Source organism: Sebastes fasciatus, chromosome 15 (genome assembly GCF_043250625.1).
Source record: "Sebastes fasciatus isolate fSebFas1 chromosome 15, fSebFas1.pri, whole genome shotgun sequence".
Classification (NCBI taxonomy): domain Eukaryota; kingdom Metazoa; phylum Chordata; class Actinopteri; order Perciformes; family Sebastidae; genus Sebastes; species Sebastes fasciatus.
In genome coordinates, this window is record NC_133809.1 from 1,042,833 (window position 1) to 1,064,061 (window position 21,229).

The 21,229-nt window shown below is 42.1% G+C and overlaps 1 protein-coding gene across 2 annotated transcripts in view; it reads left to right on the forward strand.

Annotated features, from left to right (window-relative positions):
* The first annotated feature begins 2,105 nt into the window (after window positions 1-2,105).
* Window positions 2,106-21,229, forward strand: part of strn3 (striatin, calmodulin binding protein 3) — a 34,671-nt gene continuing 15,547 nt past the window's right edge. For both annotated transcript variants that reach the window (XR_012597279.1, XM_074660804.1), the window contains exons 1-7: window positions 2,106-2,680; window positions 15,075-15,178; window positions 15,917-15,990; window positions 16,943-17,021; window positions 19,455-19,616; window positions 19,725-19,860; window positions 20,637-20,772. Coding sequence is in view for 1 of the 2 variants with exons in the window: in XM_074660804.1 (XP_074516905.1) it covers window positions 2,354-2,680; window positions 15,075-15,178; window positions 15,917-15,990; window positions 16,943-17,021; window positions 19,455-19,616; window positions 19,725-19,860; window positions 20,637-20,772 (1,018 nt within the window). In the remaining variant the exon portion in view is untranslated. The remainder of the gene's footprint in view (window positions 2,681-15,074; window positions 15,179-15,916; window positions 15,991-16,942; window positions 17,022-19,454; window positions 19,617-19,724; window positions 19,861-20,636; window positions 20,773-21,229) is intronic.

A 21,229-nucleotide genomic window follows, 5' to 3' on the forward strand; every position in this document is an offset into this window, starting at 1 on the left:
GAATTTGCCCTCTGGGAATCAATAAATAAAGGCTCATCTTTGTGATTAGTGTTGCATGTAAGAATTTATTTAATATGTAAAGACTTGAAGGAAAGAAACTGTGTTTTATTTCTACCACCACTGGGTGGCCTCAAAGATGTACATTTCTAAATTCTCCACACAGCGTTTTGAATTTTAAATTAAATTGAGTGTATCGGGTTACATGACACATATAATATGATATTGAACAAACAGGATCAAAGTAAAAATAATCATAATAATAACAATAATATCCCATCTGTCTCTCCCTCTGTCTATAATCGTCACTCAAAATACCCCAAAATAAAATAAATAATAGGGATAATAAAATTAACATGGACATTATTCAGTAAACCAAGTAAATAAATGGCCTAAATAAATAATAATTGTATAACTTCACCTGCTAAATTAATTTTACACATTATAAACACAATAACACAACTTCGAGCTTATTTTATATTTTGGATGTAAAGATTTAATTCATTTTATTGCAAATGTTTCATCTCTTCTAATTTTTTTTATATTTTTCTAAAAGAATAAACATGTTTAATTTTATAATATTTGATAAATTCTTACATGTAACACTAATTAACACACAATTAAGTGTAATAATTGTATTTTTGAAAACATCTAGAATGTAATACGTGTTTATTTTATTGTATTTTTCCGACATTTTTCAGATCTTTTTCTGAAAGAAAAGTCCGAAAAAAAAGATCTGAAAAAAAAGATCTGAAAAATGTCGAAAAAAAAAAAGATCTGAAAAAAGTCTGAAAAAGAAGATCTGAAAAATGTCGGACAAAAAAAGTCTGAAAAAAAAGATCTGGAAAATGTTCGTAAAAAAAAGATCTGAAAAATGTCTGAAGAAAAGTCTAAAAAAAAAGATCTAAAACATGTCCAAAAAAAAAGACCTGAAAAATGTATGAAAAAAAAGTCTAAAAAAATTTCCGAAAAAAAGATCTGAAAAATGTCCAAAAAAAAAGTTTGAAAAATGTCAGAAAGAAATGTCCGAAAAAATAGATCTGAAAAATTTCTGAAAAAAAGTCTGAAAAAAATGGATCTGAAAAATGTCCGAAAAAAAAGTCTGAAAAAATGTCAGAAAGAAAAGTCTGAAAAAAAAGATCTAAAAAAATATTCGAAAAAAAGATCTGAAAAAATGTCCGAAAAAAAAGATCTAAAAAAATATTCGAAAAAAAGATCTGAAAAATGTCTGAAAAAATGTCTGTTAAAGCCACTGACAGCTGATCCAGCTGTGATCAGAAACGGACGTCGCTTCACGTGACGCTTCAGAGGAAACGTCTCATTTCTCTTAAAACATATTTCCTCGTTTCCTCTCTCCTCGCATGGTTTCCTTGCGTCTCTCCATGCTTCCCTGTGGGGAGGGACTAAGACGCAAGGAAAAGACGCAAGTGAGGGAAACGGGGATGCAATTAAGAGCTTTGGGATGCACCCAAGGATGCTCTCGTGTATCCTCGCTCATCGCTCCTCAGAGATCCATCCTTGCTCCTCACTGCAGAAATAAGAGCTTTGGGACGGTCTACAAGATGGAGTACCAGAACAACTTCCGGTTCAAGCGAGGATCGAGGAGTGAGGAAACGACAAATAAGAGCTTTGGGATGCACCCAATGTGAGGAGCGAGGAAACAACAAAAAAGAACTTTGGGATGCAACCCACGTGAGGAGCGAGGAAACGGCGAATAAGAGCTTTGGGATGCACCCCACGTGAGGAGCGAGGAAATGACGAATAAGAGCTTTGGGATGCACCCCATGTGAGGAGCGAGGAAATGACAAATAAGAGCTTTGGGAAGGAGGAAACGACAATTAAGAGCTTTGGGATGCACCCCATGTGAGGAGCGAGGAAACAACGAATAATAGCTTTGGGATGGAGGAAACGACGAATAAGAGCTTTGGGATGCACCCCATGTGAGGAGCGAGGAAACGACAAATAAGAGCTTTGGGATGCACCCCATGTGAGGAGCGAGGAAACGACAATTAAGAGCTTTGGGATGCACCCCATGGAAAAAATCAGGATGGATGTTTCCCATCATGCAGCGCAGCTGGGTTCTCCCTCCGTGATCATCGGAGAGAGAGAGAGAGAGAGAGCGAGAGAGCGAGAGAGAGAGAGCGAGAGAGAGAGAGAAGTAATGGCGGCCGGTTAGAGTCTCTCACTAACACCGTGTCCGTGTCCTCGTCCTCTCGTCCTCTCAGCCGCTCTCAGCAGCCTCTCCCCGCGGTGGAGCCAGCGAGACCGACCCGGAGCGGAGAGCCGGGCTCCTCTAGGGGGGGACGGGAACCCGGGACTTTCCTGATACTTTAGATATAAAACTAACACAACAAACATGGACGAGCAGCCCGGAGGAGGAGGAGGAGCAGGAGCAGCAGCAGGAGGAGCAGCAGCGGGCTCCCTGAGGCAGCAGCAGCTCGCCAGCAACATTAACGCTAATCCGCCGCTCGGAGGAGGAGGAGGAGGAGGAGGAGGTGGTGTTGGAGCTGGAGGAGTCATGGTTCCCCACCAGCCGGACGAGCTGCCCCGGCCGCAGCAGCCGCCGCAGCAGCAGCAGCAGCAGCAGTACACCATGCCGGGCATCCTGCACTACATCCAGCACGAGTGGGCCCGGTTCGAGATGGAGAGAGCTCACTGGGAGGTGGAGCGGGCCGAGCTGCAGGTTAGCACACTTAGCTTAGCTTAGCACTGATTTAAAGCTAACAACAACAACAACAACACCCACCGGGGACGAAGTCCGGTTACCGGTTAAATAACGCGGTTTATTACCGGTAATCAGACACACCAGCTCTCCCTCTTCACAGCATCTCATCATTACCGTGACAAACTGTCGGTAACGTTCACGGTTAACCGAATGTTTGTAAACTAGCCGGCTAGCTGGATAAGCTAACGGCTAGGTGGCTAAGCTAGCGGCTAGCTGGATAAGCTAGCGGCTAGCTGGCTAAGCTAACAGCTAGGTGGCTGAGCTAACAGCTAGGTGGCTAAGCTAACGGCTAGGTGGCTAAGCTAACGGCTAGCTGGCTGAGCTGACGGGGCTCAGCGCTGGAGCTAGTTAGCCGTAGCTCGGTAGTTCAGTAGTTCAGTAGAACAGTCCAGTGTTTCATTGTGGACATGGAGTCCTGGAGTCCTGGAGGCCGGGGGAGGAGGAGGAGGAGGAGGAGGAGAAGTGAATCCAGCTGACTAGCAGCTAATCTGCAGCCATTTTGGTTTGTCCCGCTAGCTTAAAGCAGCTAGCTGTGTTAAAGGGCCCATATTATACAAAAGTGAGCTTGTCATGTTTTTCTATTATAAAGCAGGATTAAGTGCTTTATAAATACTGTGAAAGTATTGAAACGCTCAATCCACAGGGAAACACACACAGCCCGTATTCAGAAACTCTGCATTTGAAACAAGCTGTCAGGATTTCTGCCCTTTTGTGATGTCACAAATACACAATATTTAGACCCTTTACATAGATTTAAACGTAAACATTCTAAATGTGTCCCAGTTTATTCCTGGTTGCAGTGTATGTGAATGTCATCAGCTGACAGGAAGTAAATATGGACCCAAGCTGTTGCCTAGCAACGCAATTCTGTTGCAATTCCGTCAAAATGCACTAAAACGGAGCGTTTCAGTCAGAGGGTGACTACAGGTATATTCAGTATGAGGAAAATAAATTTTTTTTAACATTACAGCATGTAAACATGTTCTATTAGAAACACTAAATACAAGTATGAACCTGAAAATGCGCACGATATGGGACCTTTTAATAAGAGTGTTTTAAAGCCTTTATGGGAGATCAATCAGTCGGTTTAACAGTGTTAGCATCACACTCAGAGCCGGTGTTTGTCTGCTGTGTTAACAGAATATAACTCAGATGTGAGAGCAGGTAGAGGGTTTGATAGTGACCACCTGTACAGAGATTATTGATTAAACACACACCTGTGCTTCTCCATGTTCTACCTCATCTACTGTAAAGCATCAGTTCTGATATCACACTACTGTTGAACAGTTAGGATCAGCTGCTCTATTGATGTTCTGCTTCTTTCATAATAATTTATCATAATAACAACAACAACAAACTCTTCTAACAGAGATAAAAAAAACAATAGTTCAGACATCAAATGTTTTATTTAATGTGAATCATCATCATTTGAATGAAATGATTCGATGTCCCCACATTTTATAGAACAAACTATTAACTAATAACAGCACCAGTTGTTCCCTCACAAGTTATTGTTTAACTTAACCTGAATTTAATATAAATATGCGCCACAGGTCTGCGGCGATGTCAGCAACCCACCCGACCCATCTTGAAACACGGACCAAGGAGTCTAACGGGTCAGAGGGTGCACGCAAAACCCCGTGGCGCAACGAAAATGAGGGCCGGCGCGCGCCGGCTGAGGTGGGATCCCGGCCCAGCGGGGTCGGGCGCACCAGCGTAAAGTGGTATCGGAGCCGTTTTGCGAGTACGAGTACATGAGCACAGTATCGGACCTGATACCCGATAATGGTATCGGTACATCCCTAGCTGATTTCTTCTATTGTGACTCAGCTGCTGCTCGGAGGGATCTTTGTCTCCTTTAAAGCTGAATTTAATGAATATAGTGTTTTAGAGTCGGTGTGTATAGTATTTTAATCCTCAAGTTATCTGCTGTGAGCACTCGAGTCATATATATATATGTGAATCTTTCCCATATCTATTGTATATCCCGTATTATCTTAATACCACACAATGATACTGTAACGTTTTAAACAATCAATCAGACTGTTATTGATTGATTATTACCGGTACCGACCTCCAGACGGCTGTTCTGTAACCTCTGACCTCGGTTTCCAACGGACTCGGGGCTCGACATTAAGCTTTTTCAGTGACTTGGCCTTCGGGGAAAGTAGATGAGGTGTTTTACTCACCCCATAGCCAAACTTACTTACTTACTACAAATCAACTGGGATATAAGCAATTATTATAATGTATTAATGTGAAAAACATGCAGTCCATTGACAGAAACGGGGATTTTTACCTCGCCGATCGTTGTAAAACGCATTTCATTCAAACTCAACAGAAACCAAATCAAACTGTCATTGTCAGTCTTTCCACTATTCCAACAGTCACCAACTCTGGTTGCTTCCTACAGAAGCTTGGCATTAGTAGTTATACATAACTATTATTATAAGCTGCTCAGAGCTATTGTTAGGAGTTTAACAGGTCATAACTCCCTCTCTAATATCTATTTTATATCACTGTGAAAACATCTCCTTCAAAACAACTGGATTTATTCAAGTTTCTCACCAAAAACTACATTTTACATTTTACATGCTCATTTTTACTGAGCATAGCTTGAGATTGTGAGTTGATGGATGACTTCTCTCCATGGGGTGTTTCAGAGTGCAGATCTGTTCGTTCAGGCTTTAGTCTTAGTGCATGATTGTATGTGTGTTGGATGAAGTGATGAAATGTGTTTATCATAACACGCCCTGCAGCAGGCGTCCTGAAGTGGAGGCCGCCGGCTCTCCGTGGTTAATGACAGGCTCTCGGTGTGTTTGCTCTGCTCTGACTTGTTGCGTCGTGACGCTGAATGCCTTCAGCATGACTCCGTCACAGTTCCTGATAAGAGTCGAACACACAAACCACGGTGTCGACATTCCTGCCTGTTAACATTTACTGTAGGAGGAGAGCCAATAAACTGGAAAGGTTGTACATAACTGCTCGTTTATTCTCTGGAAAAGCTTTATCGATGCACACAGACCACGTGACGCTTTCATTTGAACCTTTAGAAGGACTTATTTAGTGTCATTATTATTATTATTATTATTAGGGCTGTCATAGTTAATAACGCAAAATCGTTTTAACACAACTAATTTCTTTAACACATTAACACAGGAGGTTGTAGCAGCTCAGTTTTAAAGCTGGAGTGAAGATCCTGGTATCATAGTAAACTATAAAACCTGATGAATCCATCAGTACCAACCATGTCAGACTAGCTGGTAGTGAAGGAGGTTAAATAACGCTCCAAACTTATGCTAAATATTGGCGAGGAAAAACTGTAATGGCCATCTTCAAAGGGGTCCCTTGACTTCTGACCTCCAAATATGTGAATGTGTGAAAGTTTTTGTCTGACAAAAATCTGAAAATTGTCAAAGAAATGTCCAAAAAAGTCAGAAAAATGTTTGAAAATTGTCAAAAAAAAATCTGGAAAATGTCCAATAGAAAGGCAGAAGAACAGTGATACTGGTATCATATGAAACTATAAAACTTGATGAATCCATCGGTACCAACCATGTCATACTAGCTGGTCATGAAGGAGGTTAAATAACGCTCTGAACTTCCACTAAATTAAGATCAGTTCTATGGGTACCCACGAGTCTCCCCTTTACAGACATGCCCACTTTATGATAATCACATGCAGTTTGGGGCAAGTCATAGTCAAGTCAGCACACTGACACACTGACAGCTGTTGTTGCCTGTTGGGCTGCAGTTTGCCATGTTCTGATTGGAGCATATTGTTTTATGCTAAATGCAGTACCTGTGAGGGTTTCTGGATCAATATCTGTCATTGATTTGTGTTAATTGATTTAAAATAATAAATATATACATACATTTACATAAAGCAACATATTAGTCCACTCCCATGTTGATAAGAGGATTAAATACTTGACTAATCTCCCTTTTAAGGTTCATTTTGAACAAATAAAACATGTGCAATTAATTTGCGCCGTACGTCTTCACCGGGCCACTTCACTCTGAAAACATCTTTTTCTCTCCGTGTGGTCGTCGAGCTTTCTCTAAATCTCTCTCCTGAGTGGATGAAACACCAGCTGCGTGTTTCAGTGTGGGCCAGAAAAGTTAGAAAGATGATGTCGTCTTGGTGGAGTCTGTGTCAGTGACGGACATTCTGTCATTTTAAATGTGGCTGTGCTCATTAAAGCTGTATTTATGCAGATTTTAGGGATGCACCGATTACAAAACTCTGGGCTGATACCGATGATTTATTTAGTTTTTGCTGGTATTTATTCCCCTTTTTGTTCCAGGGAAACAAACAACTGATAACTGTTTTAAAGTCATTTCATTACACCATCTGTGAATGAGCACAAATTCAGTCATACACATTTATGAAACTATAACCTTCTTTCACGTGAAAAATATTCTCTTTTTATGTAAATAACTTCTTCAAACGTCCTTTTCAGCTGCTGTACGACTACCTACTCAATGAGAGGAATGTTTCAGAACTCAGAGCCGCAAACACAAATACTGTGAAACATAAATTAAATGTAAAAGTGATTAGAAACATATTCAGTGTTTCTCAAACATAGACTTTACTTGGGCGGGTCGTCCAGGAATATAAACGAATATTTAGCAACCTATTTCTAGCGTTTTTATTTTTTTTTATCCATCCAAAAGAAAACAACGCCTTCCATGATGGAATGAGCTAGTGGACTAGTAGCGTCAGAACGCCGCCGGAGAGCAGATAACTGATGCTGATGGCTGTCAACAAGGAGAACATCGGCCCATAAATCCGTGCATCCCTGGTTGGTTTATCTAGTAGTGATTTAAGTTGAGGAGATAATTGTTCTCCTGGTTAACAGGTAACGTCAGACGTGATCAAATCTGGTTAATTCTCGTCTGACAAGAGAAAATGAGAACATTGGTCAGATGTCAGTGTGGATGGATGGAGGTATCTAATCCAGACTGAGAGGTACCGCCGGTTGTCTTCACGCATCACCATTAGATTTAATTAGTTTTAACCAGGGATGCACCGATACCACTTTTTTACAGACCGAGTACAAGTACTTACATTTGGGTACTCTCTGATACCGAGTACCGATACGAGTACCTCTCTGTTCCAAAAGAGCCTCGTTAACAGCCAGCTGGAGGGTGTGAGCGACACACAGCAGGCTGGGGAGTCCCGCATACGAGGCGGTGCGCCGCCACCGGCTCTAGGTCGGCTCGGAAAGGCTCGGGGCGAAGGTGGCTCGCGGCCGCAGCTTTACAGCGCTCCCCGCCCGGACCTCGCTGCACCGTGGACAAAGGGCTCACTGCGCCATCTCTCCCCGCCGGGGAGGGACGGGACCCCCTGCTCCTGGTGCGACTGTCGACCGGGGCGAACTGTCCTCAGTGCGCCCAAACTGCGTCGTGCCGCCAGAGCGGGGCTCGGCCAACTTAAAAGGCTCCAGAGGTCTGCAGCGATGTCGGCAACCCACCCGATCCGTCTTGAAACACGGACCAAGGAGTCTAACGCACGCACGAGTCAGAGAGTGCAAACAAAACCCCGTGGCGCAATGAAAGTGAGGGCCTGCACACGCCGGCTGAGGTGGGATCCCGGCCCCGTGGGGTCGGGCACACCACCTGCACGTCTCGCCCGTACCGTCGGGGAGGTGGGGTGAAAGTAAAGTGGTATCGGAGCCGTTTTATGCGTACGAGTACATGAGCACACTATCGGACCCGATACTGGTATCGGTGCCGTTGTATCGGAGCCATTTTACGAGTACATGAGCACAGTATCGGACCCGATACCCGATACTGGTATCGGTGCATCCCTAGTTTTAATGTTACTGGTGTTCAAACAGCTGATTATCCAGCTAAAACTAACGTTTTGTTTCTGCACTAAAGTCGAGAACCACCCAGATAAAATACTCGTCATGTTTCCAGCCTCCCGTTGAAACGTCGCCGTCATACAACAGTTAAATCCCAACGAGCTGCCGTGATCACTGTTGTTGTTCAGAAACCCCGTCTCTAAACCACACCGACGCTTTTTAATCCGTTATCGGGCTAATTTGCCTAATCTCCACACGTCTCTCCACACGCACAGACACTCTGAAAGAACCCAGAAGTCTTTAAAGCTGACAGATTAAACCAAAGGAAGGGCCTCGCTACTGACGCCAGATATCAGTAGAGTCAACGTGTTTCATCTGTGTGATTTCATGTTTTATTGGAGAGACTGTCGGTGTTTTCTGACTCTGTGCTCTTGACTCTGGCTGAGTGAGACCATGTGATTGGTTCAGGTTGTTCATGTTTGCTGTGTAAACTGGGCAGAGTGGACAGATTGGGCCCTTCCCTTCTCTGTACATACCGTAGTGTTTGTTGTGGTGAAGCAGCTTCAGTTTGAAATGAGATGATTTAACAGCAGTGAATACCAGAGCTGGAACCATACACCTATCTCCTGATTTAATATGTATTGGGATTTTTTTTTTTTTAGTATTGCAGTTCGATATTCAGATTTATTGTGATTGTTGTTAACCTTTTTAACACTAGACCATGGGAACAAGTTCAATCATACACTTCTAGAGACTTTTACTTTGTAAAATCTCTGAATGAATCCAGTTGAAATGTTTTTCAGGCGTATTTTTCAGATCGTTTTTTCAGACTTTTATTCAGACATATTTCTGACTCTTGTTTGAACATATTTCTGACTTTTTTTAGGCCTTTTTTCGGACATATTTCGGCCTATTTTGGGCAATATTTCAGACATTTTTGGGCCATTTTCTGACTTTGTTCGGACTTATTTTTTTAATATAATCCAATCAATCTTATTTCCAACTGATCTGCTGCTTCAGTCCTCAAGAGTCAAGGCGGTGCAATATTTAAAAATATTATACTTAACAATTTACATGTACAGATTGTAATGTAACTTAAAAACTGAGACCTTCCAAGACTTTCTCGGTTACATTTAACAGCCTGTAGTCTGATTTCTATGTAAGGAAATTGTTTAGTTTTTACATATTTTACTATAATATTTGTGGATATTTTTTTTTGCAATTTTTCTGCATATTTTACTAATAATTTCCCATATTTTAGACATTTTTCACTAATAATTTCGCGTAATTTTTCAGATATTTTTCACATATTTCCGAATGTCTTTTTTCATGCTTTTAGGCTCTTTACAAATAGATGTTATTTTGTTTAGTTTCCGCATATTTTGCTAATATTTTTCAGCCATTTTATTTTATATTTTACACACTTTTCAGACATTTTCCAATTTTCTTTTTACATTTTTTACTAATAATTTATGGATATTTTTCCACACATTTTTACTAATAATGTTCTGTCATTTTTCGGATATTTTTCACATATTTCTGAATGTTTTTTCATGCTTTTATCCTCTTCACAATTAAATGTTTTTTAGTTTAGTTTTCACATATTTACAGCCACTGGCGTTATTAATAAAGGGGATTCTCTGAACGTTAAATACAGCACCTTTTAACAAATATAAAGTGCGTGGCGTCCCAGTGGGTGCGTGAAAAAACTAGTCGTGTTGCCGTTGTATTTTATCTGACCTTTTATACATATTCTGCAAACAGCGAGTGATTTATTGGAGACAAATGTGTCCACCCGCTGGACCTCAAATACGGCTTGAAAAATCTCTCGCTCGTCTTCGTCTGGCTCTTCCTCTCCGTCAGCCATGCATCGTTTTGTTGTCGTCGTCTCTCTGAGATCAGCGCTGCTGGAGCATGTCGATGACGTCATACACGGGGAGAGAGTGAACCGGAGTAACATTTCTTTACTATTAAAAAATATACATCCATATAACGTTTGTTGTGCTTAAATACAAGAGGCAAATTCTAATTGGGAGATAGGTGAATTGTCTCAATAAATAATGATAAGTTATATATTTTGTTTTGTTTTGGACGGTTTGTTGGATAAAACCAGTCATTTAAGGACATGACTTTGGCCTTTGGGAAGTTGTGTTTTTCACTATAATGACTTCTATTAATGGAGAAGATAATCGACAGGTTGATCGATTAATGAAAATAACAGTTAATCGCTGTCCGACATGTGACTGAAGCTTCTGAGATCTTTAAAACGGTCGATAATACTGCCGACCTATTATTGTGTCTTGTTATTATGTCATTACTCATTTTACTGAAGTTAAATGTTAAATATTTTCTGGGTTGATGTAAGGATTCACACTAGAACGGCTCGGCTTTACGCTCGAGGTTTATTAGATGTAGACTTGAAAACACGTGGGGAGAGCGCTCTCGGGCCACCATGTGTCGGTAGGATGGGGGGCAGGCTGCGCCAGGCCGCGGTGACTCTGTGTTTTGGTAAAGAGAGAGCAGGGCTGCAGGACGGCGGGCTGTAATTAGGCGTCCTGGCCTACTGGTCCCTGCTCTGACTGACGGCCCCGATCCCAGCTGGACGCTAAAAGTAGACCGGCCCGAAATAACACACACGCACACACACACACACACACGCACTGTCAACAGTCACAATATGAAGACGTGATTAAAGTAATGTGACGACTTTTTCTTGTTAAACTTAGTATTTTAGATATTTTGTTTGTTTGTTTTCATGTGTGTGTGTGTGTGTGTGTGGGGGGTTGGTTGTGTGGGTGACGCAGTTGTTCAGAGGAATGCCCCCCCCTTGTTTAGCCTGATCTGTCATTCTGGTATATCTGGGCCAGTGAGCTCACTTGATCATCATCATCATCATCATCACCACCCCGGCGCTCTGACCTCACTCCTTCTCCCTGAGGAGCGCTTGATTCATGCTCACCAGGTGCACCGGGAGGGAGGGGGGGAGGAGGGAGGTGTGACTTCAGTCTTAAGCTGAGAACAAACACTATAAAATAGACCCTGATGATGTGTGAAGAGTCGTATCAACAGCTGCCTTCCACAGACAAACACACACAGTTTTATTATCCACCTCAGACTGAAGGACCTCTGTGTCAGATTAGTCCGAACATCGGTCGCAAAAACTCAACAGGTGTAAAGTCATCGCGAGGATCAGTCAGAACACTGATAAAAACAAAAAAACAAAGGAATAATAAATTAATAAAACAATGGTATTATAAACAAATGTATTATAAACAAAACAAAGGTATTATAAATTAATAAAACAATGGTATTATAAACAAAAAAACAAATGTATTATAAACAAAAAACAAAGGTATTATAAATAAAACAATGGTATTATAAACAAATAAAACAAGATATTATAAACAAAACAAAGTTATTGTAAACAAACAAAACATTGGTATTATAAACAAATAAAACATCGGTATTATAAACAAATAAAACAACGGTATTATAAACAAACAAAACACTGGTATTATAAACAAATAAAACAACGGTATTATAAACAAATAAAACATCGGTATTATAAACAAATAAAACATCGGTATTATAAACAAATAAAACATTGGTATTATAAACAAATAAAACAAGATATTATAAACAAAACAAAGTTATTGTAAACAAACAAAACACTGGTATTATAAATTAATAAAACAATGGTATTATAAACAAATAAAACAAGATATTATAAACAAATAAAACAACGGTATTATAAACAAATAAAACAACAGTATTATAAACAAATAAAACAACGGTATTATAAACAAATAAAACATTGGTATTATAAACAAATAAAACAACGGTATTATAAACAAATAAAACATCGGTATTATAACAAATAAAACATCGGTATTATAAACAAATAAAACATCGGTATTATAAACAAATAAAACAACGGTATTATAAACAAATAAAACAACGGTATTATAAACAAATAAAACAACGGTATTATAAACAAAAAAACAAATGTATTATAAACAAAAAATAAAGGTATAAACAAAAAACACCGGTATTATAAACAAATGTATTATAAACAAAAAATAAAGGTATAAACAAAAAACAAAGGTATTATAAATTAATAAAACAATGGTATTGTAAACATAAAACAGCAGTAATGTAAATAAATTAAACATTGGTATTATAAACAAATAAAACAACAGTATTATAAACAAATAAAACAACAGTATTATAAACAAATAAAACAACGGTATAAACAAATAAAACAACGGTATTATAAACAAATAAAACATTGGTATTATAAACAAATAAAACAACGGTATTATAAACAAATAAAACATTGGTATTATAAACAAATAAAACAACGGTATTATAAACAAATAAAACATTGGTATTATAAACAAATAAAACAACGGTATTATAAACAAATAAAACATTGGTATTATAAACAAATAAACCAGGTTATTATAAACTCAACCAGTGTAATAAACACAGTTCACAATAATCCATTTTGTTGAAACTGGTTCCGACTGTCCAGATGAAGCTGTAGATTTGATTCATCCACAGACGTAAATATGTTTTAAAAATAAAAATAAAATACGATGGACTGCGTCGGTGTGGGCGTGTTGCCTCAGATTCAGGTCAGAAGATGAACATGAAGTTATTACTTCTGTTTTTCTGCGTCTCCATTATTAAGTAAATGATGCTGTCGTTGCTACGGTAACGAGTTCCTCTCATCGGTGGCTGAAAGTTTTTCTACCTGATTTAGTGTTTCTGTTGTGAACAGCAGGCCTTTTGACACCATTAATAGTTAATAAAGACGGATGTAAAGTGTGTTTTCATGGATGGATAACTGTACAGAAACACTGTCGGGGATGAGCTCCGGCTCAAAGTGCAGCGACACCGCAAACATTAACTCAACATTAGACCGACTGACGGCGGAGGAGAGTCCCAACTACTGTACAAATACTGCTCATAAACAGCAACCGCAGTAAGCACAATTAAACTGTTATAATAATATACAGTATGTAGTACAGAGGGCAGTGAAAGCATCGTGTGTGTCACTTCATTATTTCATATAAATGTTAATGACTCACAGTGACATCACTGCTCATCACAGTCATGACCCCCAGTTTGCCTCGGGACCCCCCCCCCCCCCCCCCCTCCGTATTGCCATGGGCACCCTGGCAGAGCGCTGTGTGTGTGTGTGTTTGTGTATAAATAGCTCTGTCTCCTCGGCGTTGGTCAGGGTTTGGTTTCAGGAGCAGCTGCTCACAGACGGACGGACAGACAGAGAGACAGGTGGACAGTGAGACAGGTGTGCTCAGGCAGACAGGAGGAGGTGCTGCAGGTTGATGGAGGTGTGAAGGAGTCTGACTGACAACAGGAAGATAGTAGCGTGTTGTGACTTTGTACTGAAAACTTACGAAGGATGGAGGAAGTTACATTTCTGAGTCTATGTGGAGGTAGAAGGAAGTTACCGCTTTTATTGTGGTATTCTGAGTAACGTGACGTCATATCCGTTCCGTATCCGTCAACCAAAACAAACCTCAGAGAGTGTAAAACGTTGGAGGGTCAGCGTGGATACGACCTGCACCCTCCCATGTTAAATCCAGCGCGGTAAACACTACACATCCAGTAAAGGATAGAAACACTTTGGGTTTCACACATTGACAGGAAAAGCAGAGCTAGACAGAGCAGAGCTAAAGCTGCATGCTAACTTCTAAAAAAGGCCAAAATATGTCAGAAAATAAGTCCGAACAAAGGCTGAAAAAAGGCTGAAAATAGCCGAAATATGTCCAAAAAAAGGCAGAAAAAATGCCAAAGTATATCCAAAATATGGCCAAAAGAAAGGCCAAAATATGTCCGAAATATGGTCCAAAAAGTCTGATATGTTCAAACAAAAGTCCAAAATATGTCTGAATAAAAGTCTGAAAAACGTCTGAAATATATTCCAAAAAATAAAAAAGTAAATGGCTATAATAGTATGTATATTTATAATATATTTATTGTTCAACACAGGCCATTTCAGTAGAGACATTCAATTTGACAATAGAATAGAAATAATGTAGTTTTACTTTTATACGTTTTACTGGCGTCTGGTCGTCTCTTTCAGTCCAAAATAGTGGAGATGTAGCTCTGCTGCTGGAACCAACTATTGACTTTCACTTTTTACTGATATACGATGTTCAGCTTGGTTCTCTGTTGGCTGTCGTTCTTTACCGGGGGACCGCGTCCTGGGCTGTCCTCGGCTGTCCTCTGGGTTCCCTGCACACAACATTGTAAATATTGAACATGTTTAATATTTGAAATGCGTCCAGGATGGACTTCAGAGCCGACCTCACACCTCAGGAACAGTCTGGAGGAATCAGACTCGGATTCAGCTGGATTGTGGTGTAGCCTGGACCCAGCATTAGATCTGTAACCCTGCTTCAGACAAAGCTGGGTCATGATTTGACCTTTGACCTCTGATGATCACATTCAGTCTGTTTGATGAATTAACCCCCCGTCTCTCTCTCTCTCTGTGTGTGTGTGTGTGTCTGCAGGCGAGGATAGCGTTCCTGCAGGGGGAGAGGAAAGGTCAGGAGAACCTGAAGAACGACCTGGTCAGAAGAATAAAAATGTTAGAATACGCTTTAAAACAGGAACGGTAAGAAACTCACTCTGTGTCCTAACGTCAGTCACTAGAACGAGATCAGAGGAGGCTCCACTTTGAGCTCTTTTACTGCAGTGGAAACGTCTGACAGTGATCACGTCTGTCCGGGTCAAATTCATCACTAGAAGTGGATGATTATTCTAACTGAACGTTTGTTGTAGTGCATCATCTCTCTAATTAACATTTGTATATTTACTACATGAATATAAAGTAATGAAGCGGACCTCGCCGCACCGTGGACAAAGGGCTCGCTGCGCCCTTTCTCCCCGTCGCTGTCGACCGGGACGAACTGTCCTCAGAGCGCCCCAACTGCGTCGTGCCCCCAGATCGGGGCTCAGCCCACGTAAAAGGCGCCAGCCGGGGTCTGCGACAATGTCAGCAACCCATCCGACCTGTCTTGAAACACGGACCAAGGAGTCTAACGCATGTGTGAGTCAGATGGTGCAAGCAAAACCCCGTGGCGCAATGAAAGTGAGGGCGTGTGTGCGCCGGCTGAGGTTGGGTCCCGGCCCAGCGGGGTCGGGCGCACCAGCGTAAAGTGGTATCGGTGCTGTTGTATCGGAGCCGTTTTGCGAGTACGAGTACATGAGCACAGTATCGGACCCGATACCCGATACCCGATACTGGTATCGGTGCATCCCTACTTCTAGAGGGGTATAAAAATATCTATAAGAAGAAATAAGAAAATCTTAAATGTGTTGATGAGAAGTTGTTTTTGTGTTTCCTCCTCAGAGCGAAATACCACAAGTTAAAATATGGAACGGAGTTAAACCAAGGGGAGATGAAGATGCCAAGCTTTGAATCAGGTAGGTGATGAAAGAACACGTCTCTTCATATCAGAGAAACACTGAGTACCGTCCTCTTCCTGCTCCTCTTTAATCTCTCTGATTCTTCACCTCCTCCTCCTTCTTCTCTTTTACCCCGTGTTTGAAATAAACTCTCTTCCGACACCTGAACGGATCGTATCCACTAATTCTGATCCAACGCCGAGTTCTGACTGAATAATGTGAAGCGAATCATCTCCTCGCTTTACTCGCGGGAATTGGACCGCCGGTATCATTTGTGTTCTAGACGCTCCAGAGAGGAGGAGGAGCTCGTCTCCATAGATACCAACAACTTTTCCTCCATCAACCATGGAAGAAATAACCTCTGTTGCTGCTTCGTACATGTTGGTGAAGTCTCAGAAAACCAAACGCCGTCGTGTCTGGGTTCATAACGTCACCCGGCGGCGAGCTGTATTCACTCACAGTGACATCACACTGACTGTATCTAGCAGCCACACGTCTCTACTGCGGTATGAACCCAAAGTAAACAGATTGAGCTGTGATTTAATATCAATAAACGGATCAAAATGATGCTGATTAGTAAAAAGTCAGGTCTTTGTCAGGTCTGTTACCATGACGACAAGCAGACAACTTTTTAAATTGCTTGTTTTCTGAATGGAGTCTGGATGGATCAGTGCACAAAATATGTCATAAATCCGGCAGCAACCTTGTTTCTACCGTAGACAGTCTGTGGTTTATATGCGAATGTCGTGCGTTTGTGTCGCATTATTTGCGCCAAGATTTCACTTCCCGCTTGGTGTGAACGTACCGTAAGATCATTGGAGTAACATGAGGCGGCCTAAACTACAAGTTCATACACCAGGTTTTCTTTTTAGGATTGTACAAATTCTGATTTATGTGAAAGTCTGAAAGCGTCCAGCAGGTGTTGGTGTATTAATCATCTGTTTTTTATGTGTGCGTTTGTCCTTTTTAGACACCAAAGACTCTGAGGTCTCTGCTGTTCCTGCCAACAGTCAGCTCACCTGGAAACAAGGAAGACAACTACTCAGACAGTAAGAACAAGTGTTAACTCTTCTGCTTTCGTTTTCTTCCGTTTTCTCAGTAAAGAACTCTCAAAACCCAGGATCAGACATGTTGACTGATCCTCGTTCAGACTTTAGCTGCAGCTAACTGATTATTTCTGTTAGTGATTAACATAATGTCAGTATCTGGGTGCTCTACCGTTGTAGCGTCGGCCCATTTCACCACGGAGACGAGAGCAACGGCCGGCTCCACCGCTATGTTACCGCCATACCATAACGTTACCACCATACCATAACGTTACCACCATACCATAACGTTACCTCCATACCATAACGTTACCTCCATACCATAACGTTACCACCATACCATAACGTTACCTCCATACCATAACGTTACCACCATACCATAACGTTACCTCCATACCATAACGTTACCTCCATACCATAACGTTGCCTCCATACCATAACGTTACCTCCATACCATAACGTTACCACCATACCATAACGTTACCACCATACCATAACATTACCTCCATACCATAACGTTGCCTCCATACCATAACGTTACCTCCATACCATAACGTTGCCTCCATACCATAACGTTACCACCATACCATAACGTTACCACCATACCATAACGTTACCACCATACCATAACGTTACCTCCATACCATAACGTTGCCTCCATACCATAATGTTACCACCATACCATAACGTTACCACCGTACCATAACGTTACCTCCATACCATAACGTTACCACCATACCATAACGTTACCACCATACCATAACGTTACCACCATACCATAACGTTACCACCATACCATAACGTTACCTCCATACCATAACGTTACCTCCATACCATAACGTTACCACCATACCATAACGTTACCTCCATACCATAACGTTACCGCCATACCATAACGTTACCACCATACCATAACGTTACCTCCATACCATAACATTACCACCATACCATAACGTTACCACCATACCATAACGTTTCCTGCTAACTTTTTCACACTTTTCTCAGTTGTTTTCAGAGATAAATTTTTTGGAAATATTTCAGATGTTTTTCAGACGTATATCAGCCTTTCTTCGGACATATTTCAGACTTTTGTTGAACATATTTCTGCCATTTTTAGGCTTTTTTTCAGACATATTTCGGACATACTTTGGCATTTTTTCTGCTTTTTTTTTTAGATATATTTCAGATGTTTTTCGGACTTATTTTTGCCTTTTTTTAGAAGTTAGCATGCAGCTTTAGCTCTGCTCTGTCTAGCTCTGCTTTTCCTGTCAATGTGTGAAACCCAAAGTGTTTCCATCCTTTACTGGATGTGTAGTGTTTACCACGCTGGATTTAACATGGGAGGGTGCAGGTCGTATCCACGACGACCCTCCAACGTTTTAGACTCTGAGGTTTGTTTTGGTTGACGGATATGGAACAGATATGACGTCACGTTACTCAGACTACCACAATAAAAGCGGTAACTTCCTTCTACCTCCACACAAAACATCTGTTTAGAAATCGTTAATAAAAATAGTGACACATCCGTGAATGGATTTATTTTTCCCATCGTTGGTTTCCAGTGATGTGAGACTGTGTGTGTATGTGTGTGTGCAGGTACCTACAGGAAGTGATGTGAGACTGTGTGTGTGTGTGTGTGTGTGTGCAGGTACCTACAGGAAGTGATGTGAGACTGTGTGTGTGTGTGTGTGTGTGTGCAGGTACCTACAGGAAGTGATGTGAGACTGTGTGTGTGTGTGTGTGTGTGTGCAGGTACCTACAGGAAGTGATGTGAGACTGTGTGTGTGTGTGTGTGTGTGTGTGCAGGTACCTACAGGAAGTGATGTGAGACTGTGTGTGTGTGTGTGTGCAGGTACCTACAGGAAGTGATGTGAGACTGTGTGTGTGTGTGTGTGCAGGTACCTACAGGAAGTGATGTGAGACTGTGTGTGTGTGTGTGTGTGCGCGCGCAGGTACCTACAGGAAGTGATGTGAGACTGTGTGTGTCCAGGTACCTACAGGAAGTGATGTGTGTGTGTGTGTGTGTGTGTGTGTGTGTGTGCAGGTACCTACAGGAAGTGATGTGAGACTGTGTGTGTGTGCAGGTACCTACAGGAAGTGATGTGAGACTGTGTGTGTCCAGGTACCTACAGGAAGTGATGTGAGACTGTGTGTGTCCAGGTACCTACAGGAAGTGATGTGAGACTGTGTGTGTCCAGGTACCTACAGGAAGTGATGTGAGACTGTGTGTGTGTGCAGGTACCTACAGGAAGTGATGTGAGACTGTGTGTGTGTGCAGGTACCTACAGGAAGTGATGTGAGACTGTGTGTGTGTGTGTGTGTGTGTGTGTGTGTGTGTGTGCGCGCAGGTACCTACAGGAAGTGATGTGAGACTGTGTGTGTGTCCAGGTACCTACAGGAAGTGATGCGAGACTGTGTGTGTGTGTGTGTGTGCAGGTACCTACAGGAAGTGGGCTACACAGACACCATCCTGGACGTTCGTACTCAGAGGGTTCGCTCTCTGCTCGGCCTGTCGGGCTCTGAGCAGAACGGTTCTGTGGAGAACAAGAACCTGCAGCACCTGATCAACGGAACGGAGCGCCGCAAGGACAGCAAGAGGTACACACACACACACACACACACACACACAGAGAGAGAGAGGGAGGGTCACCGGGGGTCAGAGGTCACACAGAGGTCACACCTGTGTGTGTGTGTCGATGTGTGCAGGAGTCCAGGTGACGTTCTGGAGACGTTCAACTTCCTGGAGAACGCAGAGGACAGCGACGAAGACGAGGACGAGGAGGGAGACCTGATGGACGACATCACCGACAAACACCCCCGAGCCAAGAAACACAAGACCAAGGTACACGCACACACACACACACGGGCGCACACGCACGCACACAAACACACACACGCACATAAACACACACACTCCCTTCCCCCTCTTATCTTTTCTGTCACCCCTCCTTCACTCCCATCCTTCCTTCATTCCGCTCTCTCTCCCTCCTTCCTTCCTTCCTTCCTTCATTCCTCCCTTTCTACCTCCTTCCCTCCCATCCTTCCTTTCTTCCTCTCTCTCTCCCTCCTCCCTTCTTTCCTCTCTCTCTCCTTTCCTCCCTTTCTTCCTTTCTTCCTTCCTACCTTCATTCCTCCCTCTCTCCCCCCTTCCCTTCCTTCCTTCCTCCCTCCCTTTCTTCCTTCTCCCTCTTATCTTTTCTGTTATCTATCACTCATCCTTCCCTCCCATCCTTCCTTCATTCCTCCCTCTTTTTCTCTCTCTCTCTCTCTCCCTCCCTTCCTTCCTTCCCTTCTTCCCCCTCTTATCTTTTCTGTTATCTTTCACCCCTCCTTCCCTCCCATCCTCCCTTCATTCCTCCCTCCCTCCCTACTTACTTCCTTCCTCTCTCTCTCCCTTTCTTTCTTCCTCTTCATATCTGTTCTGTTCACTCCCATCCGTCATTCTTCCCTCCCTCCCTTTCTTCCTCCTCCCCTCCCATCCTTCCTCCCTCCCTCCCTACACTCCTCCATCTGTGCCTCCCACCTTTTCTCTTCTCCTTTCTCTGCCTCCCTTCTCCTCCATCCTTGCTCCCTCCTCTCCTCACTGATTCTTCTTCTCTCCTCCTCCTCCTCCTGCAGGTGGGGAACGAGGGCTTGGCGTCGGAGGACGACGCCGACACGGAGGAGGCTCTGAAGGAGTTTGACTTCCTGGTGACGGCGGAGGACGGCGAGGGAGCCGGCGAGGCTCGGAGCTCTGGAGACGGGACGGAGTGGGGTGAGAGACGGCGGCCAATTTAAGTTCGGTTGAATCGGACTCTGGTTTGTTTTCCATCTCGGTGAGATTCGTTTAGAGGAAGAGGTCAGCATCCTGCGTCTCTTCAGCTCCTCTCCAGCGGCTCCCTGTGGAGCTTTAAACATGGAAATGAAGAACTGTTCTTTGTTTACATTTTCATTTTTATTGATATATTATAAAGTCATTTTACGTGTTATTTTCTTTATTCTCGTAATATTACGACTTTTTTCTGTAAATCTCAGATGTTTTTTCGCTCAATGTGGCCCTAATACTCCGTGGTACATTTGCACTTTGGCCCTCACTGCATTAGACTTATATCCTCTATATATATATAGTATATATACAGACGTAGGCAAAGTTGTTGGTAACGTTCCGTTAAAGAGAGAAAAACCCACAATGGTCACTGAAATAACTTGAAACTGACAAAAGTAATAATAAA